The sequence below is a fragment of the Homalodisca vitripennis genome, chromosome 4, assembly GCF_021130785.1.
Source record: "Homalodisca vitripennis isolate AUS2020 chromosome 4, UT_GWSS_2.1, whole genome shotgun sequence".
Lineage (NCBI taxonomy): Eukaryota > Metazoa > Arthropoda > Insecta > Hemiptera > Cicadellidae > Homalodisca > Homalodisca vitripennis.
In genome coordinates, this window is record NC_060210.1 from 162,532,214 (window position 1) to 162,545,973 (window position 13,760).

The 13,760-nt window shown below is 32.3% G+C and overlaps 2 protein-coding genes across 3 annotated transcripts in view; both read right to left on the bottom strand.

Moving 5' to 3' along the window:
- Window positions 1–12,239, bottom strand: part of LOC124360495 (serine/threonine-protein kinase ATR-like) — a 67,238-nt gene extending 54,999 nt beyond the window's left edge. For both annotated transcript variants that reach the window (XM_046814172.1, XM_046814173.1), the window contains exons 1-4: window positions 11,993–12,239; window positions 9,763–9,934; window positions 7,242–7,490; window positions 5,040–5,156 (exon numbers count right to left, since the gene is read on the bottom strand). In XM_046814172.1, the coding sequence (XP_046670128.1) occupies window positions 5,040–5,156; window positions 7,242–7,490; window positions 9,763–9,934; window positions 11,993–12,183 (729 nt within the window). In that variant the 5' untranslated portion in view covers window positions 12,184–12,239. The remainder of the gene's footprint in view (window positions 1–5,039; window positions 5,157–7,241; window positions 7,491–9,762; window positions 9,935–11,992) is intronic.
- Window positions 12,240–12,504: 265 nt separating this feature from the next.
- The window catches only part of LOC124361257, a 38,938-nt gene continuing 37,682 nt past the window's right edge, over window positions 12,505–13,760 (bottom strand). The window contains exon 12 of the mRNA XM_046815303.1: window positions 12,505–12,735. Within this exon, the coding sequence (XP_046671259.1) occupies window positions 12,505–12,735 (231 nt within the window). The remainder of the gene's footprint in view (window positions 12,736–13,760) is intronic.

Genomic DNA, 13,760 nt, shown 5'->3' on the forward strand with positions numbered 1-13,760 from the left:
GAGAGGCATTTCCGACAAGGTGACATTCTACCTAGTGGTTCGACTCGTCCATAATGCTGTACCTATTACAGTATTCTTCAGAGGAAAAAGAGCCAACTCCAGGTCCTTCACATCAAACTTCTCCTTCTCCTCGGTGAGAAACGTACTGCAGAGTCACCTAGAAGATATCTCGGAAGGTCTCTAACAGAACATCCATCTCCCGACCGTGAGCACCTCTTCAGCCAGCTTCAGTGTTTGAAAAACTGTTTCGCCGTCTGTTCATGGATGGATAGAAAGTGCATCACGTGCAAGACAATGTCTTTCTAAGATTAAGAGAGCCTTATTTCAGTCACCAACTAAAAAACAAGCTTCTGTCTAAAATAAACTCACAAACTAAAAACTTGGCATCTAAAAGAGCCAAGATTTCAAGATTAAAATGCCAATTTATTAAAGTTCAGCAGGCTTGGAAGGTTTGAAATTCAAATCCAAAGAAGCCGAAATATTGTTTAGAATGCAAATTTATAAAAAGAACATGCATTGGAGTTCCGACGAAAAAAAATTTGCTACCGCTTTGTTCCTGAGATCTCCATCTACGTATACCTATTTACGAAAGTGTTTGATTTTGCCAGCAGAATCAACAATAAGGATATGGATATCGACAAAAAAATGCTTCATGACAGGATTTAATAGAGCACTAATGGAACAAATTAAATTAAAATCAAACAGTATGAATACTTTGGAAAAAGCATGTGTTTTGATGTTCGAACGAAATGTCTATAAAGAAATGTTTAGAATATTCACCACAATACGACCTAATTGAAGGCTATGAAGACATAGGTAGTCTTGGTCGACACAAAAGGATTGCAAAGGAAGCAACTGTTTTTTATGGTTAGGGGATTGTTTTATCAATGGAAACTCCCAATTGGTTACTTTGTTTCCGATAAAGGCCTGATGGGTAGTCAGACAAGGCTTATAATCGAAGAATGCATCAATAACAAAACAGATGCAGGCCTCAATGTTAAAGCTATGGTATGTGACCAGTCAACAACAAATGTCAAAGCCTACAAGACTTTAGGTGTATTTGTTGACAAAACCATATTTTTATACAAGTCGTGGACAAAAAGTTGTTGCAACTTTTTGATCCACCTCATCTTTTGAAGTCCCTTAGGAACAATCTGTTGACCCACGACTTTGTCTATGATGGTCGGACCATTTCATTTTCCGATATAAGACAATTATTTGATATTGATAGCAAAAGTGAAAGTACAAGAGCAGCTCCTCAACTAACACCAGCACATATCTGGCCAAACCCCTTTCAAAAACTCTCTGTTTCTCTTGCAACTCAGATATTCAGCCACACGACAGCAGCGGCATTAAAAAACTGTTACCGAAATTGGCCAGCTAAAAAGCGATACGGCTTTGGATACGTCCTCTTTTCTGAATCAAATAAATTCTTTATTTGATGCAATGAACAGCAGAACACACCATTCTAAAAATCCAGACTCTTGTGCATTTAAGCTCAAGTAACAGCCATATAAATGCCCTTTTTGCCAACGCCTTGGACCTGTTTACCAACCTTAAGAAATTAAGTCCCAAAGTTTCAAGACCACCCTGTTTCGATGGCTTCATACTAACAATCCGCGCATACACTGAACTTTTATCATCATGAAGGCTGTAAATACATACTTACATCAAGACTAAACCAAGACCCACTTGAAAATTTATTTTCTTCAATCAGACAAAGGGGTGGGTGGGAATCGAAATCCAAGTGTCTGAGTACTTAGAGGTACAATGCGTATACTCACTATTCAGCAATTCCTAGAACCACCCAAAACCACATCATATAATCCTGACTATGATGCACTTCTAGACCTAAGGCAACAGGTGGGAAGACGTCACAGTCCAGAGTAAGGAAGCAAACACCGCTTTCAGATTCATCAAATTCGTCTGAAGAAGACGAAGCATCAGCAAATGATTTCCAAAGTCAAATGATCCTCAATTCGGACGATTTCAGTATTGTTACCTTAGAAGAATGTTCTACAGTATATTTTGCAGGTTATTTGGCCCACACATATCATAGAAAGTTTAAATGTGAACAGTGTTTAAGCAAAATGTGCGACAAACAATCTAAGCTGTCAAGTCACAAAGAACTTCTAATTCTGAACAGAACTTTTTCAAACGTGAAAGTGACTGACTCAAGTGGACTTTTAGCTCCCTCAGTCAAACTTAATGTATGTTGTTGAGATTGCCAATCAAAACCTACAAAAAGTTATTTAAGAAAGTGGCTCATAAAGCAAATGTTGTGAAAAGACTCATGAAAGCAAACTGACAAAGTCATCTCATGCGATGCCATTTCATGCGTACAGTGTAAAGAAAACTCAACAATTTGTGCTTAAACATTTGTTCAAAGTTTTGCTGCATAAACAGTGTAAATGGATTTCAAGTCAAATGAAAAAAAACTACTGAAGGAAAAATTAAAATCCTCGGACACGAGTAAAAATTATGTATGGGTGAAATGTGATTAAATACTGGTAGATAAAAAGGTTTCAGTGTTTTAAGACACACTATGAACACCTATGCCTTTTCTTGTCCTTTCCTTGCTTAAAAAGTGCAATTTAGTGTTTACGTAATAATTAATTAATATATGTTATTAATTTAACAAGAATATTGTGCACTGTGATATCCGACTAAACCTGCTCTTGCTCGGACAGCTTAATTGCAATTAAGATACGTTCTGTTTTTTACATGTTGTAAATATTATTTTTGTTTCAAAAAAAATTGTTTATTTATAGAATGAAATTTGTATCGATGTAAATACAGTGTAGTAATAACTTGTATCAGCTTTTGTAACTCAGGGTTTATTCCATTGTGTATTGTATGTCAGATTGCTCTACACTACAATGTATGGTTTATGTATTTTATAAATATTAATTACGAACTTGGTCTGCGTGTATTTAGAAATATAAACTTTGTATTTTCTCAAAGTAAACATTTGTACTTAAGATAAATAAGGGATTTTTGCTGATCATTTTCACTTAATATTTGAGTGATTCATCAGATCTCATGTGAATGTAAGTCCTGCAGGGGCTTTACTGAAGAATAATTTAATTTAATCTAGTATTTTTTAAACATTGTGTGCCACATAAATGATAAATTCTGCTTTTTTAATTGTTTTCGTATTTCAGTGCTGATACTTATCTTTTGTTTAATTCTTAGAATAATAATTTTCATCAATATATTTTTAATGTACTGTTACTTATTATTGTTCAGCTGAAAATTATTTTAGAAGATTTGTTCTAAATAAAACTTTTTCATTTTATTTCCACAATATTTGTTTTCTTTTTGCTCTAGTTGAATTTAATTGTCATGATTAGAACTTAACGTCATCTGATTAACCTGATTTTTAAAAATACAGACATTCGATTTTAGCATTCTAGTTACATTTAATATTTCTATGATTTTACTAACTGAGCAAAAAGTTAGGCTGATTGATTCATGTAGTATCATGGTTAGGATTTCATAAGATGCACGTATAAGGCTTTTTTATACAATGAAGCTTATTTGATTGGTGTTTTTGTTGTTGTTGTTGTTGTTAATATCCTATATTATTGGAATATAACCTAATTAACAAGCTTAACGTTGTATAAGATTTCTCAATTTCAAAAATACAAGTTACATTGCGTACAGTATTGGGATTAAGACGTAGGTACTGTATAGTCTATAGACAAAACATGATTCAATGCATAGTTCAATTCAACGATTCAATATATATAATTTTATTTAGTTACAAAATAAAAGAAATATTTATTTCTGTGTTTAGTAACGGGAAACAACATTTTTAAAGAATTATTTTTTAATACCTTTATGTTGTTTAACTTAATTTGCATTAGAGGAAAGATGGGAATTGAACGAGATTTTCCTGACCGCAGAATTATATTTTGAGGTAATGAAAAACACTCAGGCAAAGACAGGAGTGTGTACTGTACGAGGCAGCAAGACTACTGAGCGAGCACTGAGCAAGAGCAGCGGTGAGGTGACGAGGAAGTGTATCTGCCGCGCCGCGCCAGTGCCAGCGCGTGTGTTTACTGCTGTTGCTATTGGCAACGGGAGTGAGGCCTAGCGCGACACTAGTGCTCTCTGATGCTGTCATCCACTAACTAAATTTTGCGCCACGGTCGCTAACTGTCTGTATAGAAACGTATCCATTGTCTGTGTCATTACCCTCTGAAGATATTGCAATAGTAGTTTTTATCACCAGGATTAAAAGTGGATGTTTACTGTGAACAATCGTGTTTTACGAACAAGGCAAAGCCAAGGTCAAAATTACAATAAACTGTCTAAATAGACTTTTGCACCATGTGGTGAACAACAGTTTTTATCATAAGAAAAACAATTAAAACTTACATGTGTTACTTAATTTTTACTACATAATAACTTAACACAGTAGTAATATCAAGTTTACATACCAAAACAGCTGTGTCTTTTACATTTACTTCTACTCAAACAATAACAGAGTTTGAGGATAGTATGTTGAAAAACTTGAACTGTGCACCAGTTGATTTTTTTAGATCTCTGATAATGAAAAACAATCACTTTCTGGACCAACTTATGTATCAAAACCAGCTGTTGTTTTTGTAGTATTCTAAAAAAGATATTTTTGAGGTTTTCAAAAAATATTACAAACAGAAATTATTATTAGTAATGAAGTACTTATTATTATAAGGCACACTGTATGACAATTGTTCTTATCTCCATGAAAATGTGCTTTTATTTCAATTATGTAGGTCTAATGATGTTTTCTTCGAAAATGAAAGACCTCAGAGAAATAAAATTTAATGATTATTGGAGTGTTTGTTTTTAAATTAAGTGATTTATTCCAATACGAAGAAGCTGGTATAATGTGTGCTAAAGAGTGTTGATACAAAAATTAAATATTTAAAATACACTTGTTTATTTTTATCCTTTTGTAATAATGTACTATTTCATATCACACACAATGTAAACAAAGACTTTTAATAAAAACAATATGATTAGTTTTACAAAGGAATGAATTTATTTACCTTGAATGATATGCGAATTAAACTTATAAGTGAATATTCTGTGTACTGTTCTATCAGCTTACAGACACTCTCCAAAGTCTTCTTATCTTCAAAAAGATTCACATGTGGGTAGACATACTGTGGACAAAAGGAGTTGTTATTACATAAACTGTTTCAAAACATCCTTATTGTACCGCTGAGCTTTTTTTTTAAAATCTTGTCCTGAAGTGATTTTTACAAACTATCCAAGTCTGCATTATGAGATACTTACAAATACAAAGGTGAAAATAGGGAAAATATAAACGTTTTATGAATCTTACTTTGTCTCTTTTGTGTTTTTTGTTATAATTATTTTATTTACTGTTAGTTTAATATAAGAAAAAATAATTTTAAAAACAACATTTTTCAGTTTCTTAATTTATTTTCTATAAGAGAATAAAATTTCATGTTGATTGGTTGATTGGATTGATTGGAGGATAAAAAACACAAATACGTACAAAAAAAAAATAAAAATACTGTTGATATGATGCAACAGCTGTTACACGATAAAAAAGATGAAGTTGACTCATATTACCACCATGACTACTTAAAATACTTGTACAAAGTTTCCTTAATAGTAAACATTACACCAAAGCAAGGTACAGATAGTTCACTCGTCTTTTTAGACATGACTAGTGTGAGCTATATATAAACCACATTTTTGGTTTTGGACAACATACTTTGCAGGCTATAAATTGTACACTCATCCTAAAAGGATTAAGCATTCCTGCTGATTTTATTATTTTAGTAATAAAATATTTTGAAAATATTGGTATTTAAATCGAATGAAAAGAAGAAAAGAATTGAGTATTGGAATGGATCCATCCCTATTCTCTTCCCTTTTTCCATTCTTTCATTATCAAGAATTAAGAAGACAATGCATTGTTTCAGTCTCCAAAGGAATTGAACTCACTGTCTTTTCATTCTCTTCGCTTCATCCTATAATATAGTCCCTAAAAACCCTCTAGGGATGCACTTTTTGCAGTAGTCAGAACAAGCTTTATGAACTGTTGTAACTTTCAATTTTTCAAGGAATGAACATGACGTAACTCTCAAGTTTAGAGTTAGTAAGTGTGAATGTTTCCTACTGAACTTTAATAAAATTCCACCTAGACTGAGGAAAAGATCTTACAAGAAGAATTTTAATTCCATCAGCAACAAGAAATGGCCTATGTTGAGAATGAGGAAATACAACAGGTACTCTTTAGCCAACAGTAAAAGGCTAGAATGACATCACTAAGGTGGAATCATAGGTAAGGGAATAACAGTGATGCCAATATACTGAGTGTACATTATTCTTTGTGTTGTTTATTATGTGGGAGTTTTTTATGTTTAGCCCAATTTATCAAACTCCAGCCGTTACAATTATCCATTAAGCATCCCTAATGGCTGTGATTACTATTGAAAGACGCCAACAAAAGGAAAGGAATGTTCAAAATTTGGTAGAACTGTGTCTGACCACACTACATGTTTGGTAGTTTGTACTCATTAACTAAAGAGATAGTTTCTGACATTTTCACTGCAAGAATTGATGATGGCGTTGTTCTAAAGGGTAAGCTTAGTAATACAATTACTGGTAGAGTTACTTATACCCTAAGCATTAGAATGACAGATAGTTAATATTGAACTTATATTCCAAAAATTGGACTATTCAGGGCCACTTAATCTTGCACTGTAGCTGACATAACTGGAAAATCACAAGTTGCAATGGTCCAGCTAAAAGGTCATTGTTTGTTTACCACCACTGCGGGAGTAAATATAGCTTGCTGACTATTACGGACACAAACAGTATGACTCCTTTCTTACTAAGGTGATAATTGTGAACACTTTGGTTTATTTTGAACATATGCCACAATCATTTTTAAAAATTAGAATACATTAAACATAATACAGGAATCAATTGTTTTTATTGTAGATTTAATCTTGCAAAGATCAATAATAAATTGTATTTATTTATTACTACAAATAATCGTACTAAAACTTTGAAAAAAGATCATTTTGAAATCGGCAATTTACCTAAAACAATGTAATCCAACTTAAAGTGTCTACTCTCTACAATTTACTACTTAAATATTCAGGATTAATTTGAATACCATTTAAATAATTATACATTAAAATAAAGTCTAATCATAATGTGTTTAATGTGAATTCACTTTATCATGCTTCTGACAAATAGCAACTTACTTGAAAAGAGTCTTTTAGAAGTGAAGAGAGTTCTGTGCCAGCCATAGCAGCCACAACTGACAATATTTCTGTGGTTTTAGGCTTCTTGATAATAAGTGGTAGCAGATACTTCAGAAGGTACTTCGGTCCTGATGTGTCCAAGAAATCTTTGGTTGTTTGGAAACTGAGACCCTGAGTAAGGTTCAACAAGGTTGCTGACACACATTTGGGGTTGAACAGCTGGTTGTGGATGAGTAGCTCAGATATTACCTGAATAACAATAACATTCTACAGTATGTTATAATGTACAAGGATGACTAAGAAACAAGGCCACTGACACACAATCTGCTCCTGTAATTGTATAGTAACATGTCAGGCTAACCTGGAAAAATTGTAAGCTTTATTTTTTATTTTATTTGAGTTATTTTTTGTCATATTCATTTATTATTCTACTCTGTTTTTATAATTAATTTCAGATTATACTTAGGACTTTTGTCTTAATTAATCATGAAACACATTTCTCTTTTTTCTACATAGCAGAAATTCTATTATTTTTAAAATTAAGTATGAAATATGTCTCAATAATGTAAATAATAGACATGCGTTTTGGTAATGTTTTGTTTTATTTTAGAAATAGAGCCATATTCAATCTTACTTATGAATCATAAAAATACTTGAAGTATAAGAAAAAGCTATTGATAAATTGTGATGAGAGTCACAAATAAATTATAAGTACCCATATATCTTGATTTTAACAGAAATATGGATTAATACTGATGAAGCTAATTATTATAGTATTGCAAATTGCAAACAATATTTAAAAAGTAATAATGCTAGCTAGAGTGTAATAAATTGCTGTTTATACAGGGTAATCCACAAAGATATGCAGAAACTGTGGGAGCTCATTATACATGTAAAAATAATGAAAAAAATGTGTATAAACATGGGTCCGGAAATGTTTTGTTAGCATTACGGTTAGCGAAATATTTCACTTAAATTTCTGCTCACCATGTAAAACAAGGTCTTCCTGAAATTATTGGAGGTAGATTATGGGGAGAATTTAAATTTTTTATTATGGTTTTTGACCTGATAAATTAAATTAAACATGTCCCAGAACAGTAATTTAATTAATTTTTGACAATACCAGTGTTACATGCCAAAAATGGAGGGGAAAGCACATTTTTTCATCTTTGTGCAGCAATAACATTTTTATTTCACCAAGAAACACGCCTTTTACATTTTACTGACAATAACTTTGTTAATTACCCATTAAACAAATTAAATTCCTACTAAAAAATTGTAAATTTAAATTCTTAAATGTAAAAATAAATTCTTAAATTTAATAGAGAATATTGGTTGTAGCAGTGCATTCAGGTGCTGCTGACAAACTGTACTGGTTAATTTAAATTTAATTGATTTAAAAACATAGAATGATATTTTGCAGGAAATTTTTATTTCATAAGCTGGCAATACAATAAGCAGCTGTTCAACAATGATATGACTTGAATTGTAGAATTCAACTAATTTTGAGAGCTAACAACTGAGTTTCAGTCCATGTGTATATTATTCTGTTCATAGTAATTGAGTTTCGGTTTGTGCAAGTAGTTTTCTCTGTAGTAATTATTGTATTGGAGTAGTAGTCATGCCACACTTATGTACAAGTGAAGAATATGCCAATATGGTGTTTATTTATGGTGTATGTGAAGGCAATGCTATGTGTATGCTGTTGAAGAATACAGGCAACGTTACCCTTACCGCAGAATTCTGAATGCCAGAACAATTAGTGCTTTTTTACATTATGGGAAACAGGATCACTTCCTAGCGCAAAGTTCCAGTATGACTGCTCTTGCGAACATGATGATAATGTAACAGGAAAACATTATTGCTGCTGTTGAACGTAGTTCAGGTAATTAGTACAAGATGTATCTCTACACAGTTCAGGGTTACGCAAAACACTTAGTTTACAATCAAGCCTACAGTAGGATATAAGCGAACAGTAGGAAAGTTCCACTCCAATTCTCTCGCCACCACAACACAAGTCTCTGATGCTGTCATGTTCACTTGACACAACAAAAGTGTTGCAAAGAAACAATCAACAACAATGGACTCTTGGACTCAACAATGGACTCAAGTAACTTGGTTCAAGTTACTCAAAGGTGTCAAAAATACATCAACAAAATCAATTTCTTCTGATCACTCTTGTGACAATGAAATATTTTCTTACATTTTTATCAGTATGATCCTTTATTAATTATTAGTTATTAATAAATTATTGTCTGTTGCTAATTGTATGAATGTTCATTTGACCACAGATCTACTGTATTTTGGATTATTATTGGTAAGTCCCATAGGTACTACCTGCTTGGCCACTCTGGGGGTGCACTCATTTATTATTGAAAACTATAGTTTTGAAAACATCAATGTTTGAACTTGCCTGAAGAAATAAATGGAATATAATACAGATTTCTAAAAATAAGTCAATTCAATTTTGTATGCAGAACCCAAGATATTTTACTTAAACTAGTCTAAAATTACAGCTTACCTTAAAAACCTCATCTTGGAATCTGAAGAAAATATCTTTCACAGTTTTGTTCCTGACAGCAGCAATATTCTTTAAATAAATCTGAGCGACTGAATGGTTCATGACTGACGGATGGCCCAAAAATAACACAAATGCCCTGATTGTAAAGTTGAGAACCTTGTCATTGGGCACACTGAAATCAAAAAACATTCTTCTTAATACATTGATTGGTCCATAGGTTGAAAGCAAACCCTTTTTCTATGTAAGTACAAACCTGACAAAATTTTACTATATAGTTTATATCAAACAGACCAGTAAACCTGGCCATGTTTTTCTTAGCTCTCTGATATTGAAAGCTCCAATGTCCAGATTAATTTTCTTTACTGGTAAAAAAATATTATATGAACTAAAAATTGTTGTAGATCAGATAGTACTAAACTGTCAGCTACCTAGTAGAGTATGTGGAGGACACTCTTCGTGTCCTTGCCAGTCCTATCACCTGTGGCTTGTGAACCTAACAAAGACATTACTTCTTATTTCTTAGCCAGCTATAAATGATCTGCCATTATAAGATCAATAAGAAGCATCAGCTTAATCGATGTTACAATACTGCAAATTTACATTTCATAATGTAAATTTTAATGTGTATATTTGTATAACGTTTATGGTAACTACTCGTACAAACATGTACTGTACTGTGTTGTACTACTAAACATGTTTATAAATCTAGGTCGGTATTTAAAATTGTAAGTAAAATTAATTGTGTTAAAATAGTAGCTTATGTGAAATTTCTTTGATCTACAACCATATAAAAAATAGTGACTAGCTAAATTTATCATACAAATACCACATATGTACATATTGCAGTAGTGCTACCATTTTTCAACAGGTAAAATTATATTGTGTTATATTTGAATTTTTGTCAAATTGCCCACCACTACAATAATCCGAATATCTGGAGATTTACAAGATGATTAGATGCTGAAAATTGTGTGATACGATCAATGTTCAGACTTACAAATATTCAGTCAATAGATGTACTAATAAAAGTTATCATAACTAACTCTGATTTATTCAAAAATAATTTTTTTTTTTAATTTCATATATGGAATATATATTATAGGATTGTATACTTTTGAACAAAACATTATAAACCATGTTACAATTTTGTCAGAGTATCCAGTAGAAATCTTAACTTAATTTAATTAAACTCCAACCACCCCAATCTGATTAAAATCAAAGTTCTTCACTCCTCAACAACCATACTCAAGATAAATTGTACAATACTAGTTTCGTGCACAACAGCCATGACTTATATTATTATATAGTATATTATATAATATTTAAACATTACTTGGTACTTAAAATATTTATAAATATTTATAAATCTATTAAGACTTTTGGATAAATTTTTTGTTTCAAAAACTGAAATTTAAATAACTTATTCAATAGTATGTCACAAAACACTTAATACAGAAAACAATACTCAGTACTTGAGGACTTCAGCACAAGGGTACACTTATCGCTTCTAGGTATCAAAGAAACCTGATCTTATGTCGGCTAAAGGGTTAAAATGTTCAATTACTGTTCCTATTGTGAATCTAGTATAGTGGTACTAGACTTGTATATTGATTCATATTGATATATACTTAGTCCATTCATCTTCCAACACTGTATTTTGGTGTGTATGTCACAATCAAAACATTTCTTACAAAACAAATCAACAACGTTATTGATTCAAGGGCATGTTCACCATACAGATCATCATATATTTCAAACAGACATTAAAAACAAACAAATCTAATTTTTAAATAAATCAAGTTAAACAAAACAATTTATTTATACAAAATTATATTTTTAATTCATCATTCTCAACAAAAAACGTAAAGATGTCCGAACACAACATATGTTCAAAATTTCAGCTTTATAACTATAACAGTTAATTAGGAAAAGACTATATGTACAAAGCACAAACAGATAGACTGAAAACTAAGTATTTTAGAAAAAGCATTTATAAGAACATTTTTCTTTATTTTATTGTGATTAACTTTCTCTTGAACTTTAGTAGCACCATATTTTAGAATCCATTTGTATAGTATAATGTTTGAAAATTTTATAAAGTGGTGTTAATGTATCATTACATACTGAAAATCTACAATATAGTGAGATAAAACTAATTAAAAAAAAACTACTACTTCTCTTGAAGATCTCATGCCAATTGATCCAGATACTTAGATTTATTTTACTGTACCAGGCTATATTGTAGACAGTAGTGATGATGGACAACTGCAGATCCCTGTTTGCAGTACTGAGGCTACGATGGATGATAGCCATTGCCACCTTATTGTACAGTTGCACCACAGCTGGCTCTGTACGCTCAGAGATCAGCAGACCTGCCATCTGTGCCATTGTCATCCGTACCTCAGCATGTGGATCATTCATCAGTGCAAACCACTTCTTAACATACTTCTTGAACTGTGACTCCTGTTACAAACAATGTATACATAATTATTGTAGACAGTTAGTAGTGATGATGGACAACTGCAGATCCCTGTTTGCAGTACTGAGGCTACGATGGATGATAGCCATTGCCACCTTATTGTACAGTTGCACCACAGCTGGCTCTGTACGCTCAGAGATCAGCAGACCTGCCATCTGTGCCATTGTCATCCATACCTCAGCATGTGGATCATTCATCAGTGCAAACCACTTCTTAACATACTTCTTGAACTGTGACTCCTGTTACAAACAATGTATACATAATTATTGTAGACAGTTAGTAGTGATGATGGACAACTGCAGATCCCTGTTTGCAGTACTGAGGCTACGATGGATGATAGCCATTGCCACCTTATTGTACAGTTGCACCACAGCTGGCTCTGTACGCTCAGAGATCAGCAGACCTGCCATCTGTGCCATTGTCATCCGTACCTCAGCATGTGGATCATTCATCAGTGCAAACCACTTCTTAACATACTTCTTGAACTGTGACTCCTGTTACAAACAATGTATACATAATTATTGTTGACAGTATTTACAACTTAAATTGTTTAAACATATTTATTTTCATCCTTAATCCACAAACACTGAGGAGAAAAAACATACTTATTTACTGTAACTGATAATGTGCACAGAGAATCTTTAATAAAAGCTGAAAAGTAAAAGGAAAATATACTACCACAGATGTATTATAGGGTAGACCGGGGGAATGCCGCCACATTAAGGGTTTTTGATTTTTTACATCTAATTTTTAATGTATTTTGCATTACTAAAAATACTAAAGTGTACACTCTTTGATGTTATATTTATTTATAAGTAATTGTTATTGTATCTGTAAACTAAAACTGTCAAAAAAATATTTGTATGCACCCTTGCATGGTGGCATACAACCACTGGTACCCGGGGTAATTCCACCACTGTTTTGGGGGTAATGACGCCACCTTTAAATAAACTAAAATACATTAAGAAAAAGTGGAATAAATGAAATCGCAGTGTAAATTATTTTAAAAACTCGTTGTATTTTACATATTAAATCATAATAAATACATATTTAACAATGTTTCTAAGTCTAAGTTTTTTTTACATTTAGGTCATTTAGGCAAAAATCACAAATGTAATCGTTTGCTGATTCAGCTCCACTACATTCAGAGTGCGCCCACTTGCCACACAATATGCATTTGAACCAATGCTCATTAAATCCATATTCACCGCAAAGTACACAAAGTTCTACATCCTTAGATCTAATGTCAAAACATATCATCATCTTCGTTGTCATCACATATATTTTGCATGTCCAAGTCATCATCAGAAGACGATGAAGTCTCGAAATTTATTTGCCGTCTGCAAAGTTTCTTTTTCGATTTATTCTTTTTAATTGGGCCTTCAATTTTATTACTTTTTAAGGTGGCTTCACCTTTCTTGGGTATCTTGACTTTTTTTTGTGTGGGCTTGCCTAGCAGTTTCGATGCAGCCTTTAGATTAGCTTTGTTTCTTTTTAAATTCTTTTTCTTTCCTTTTGG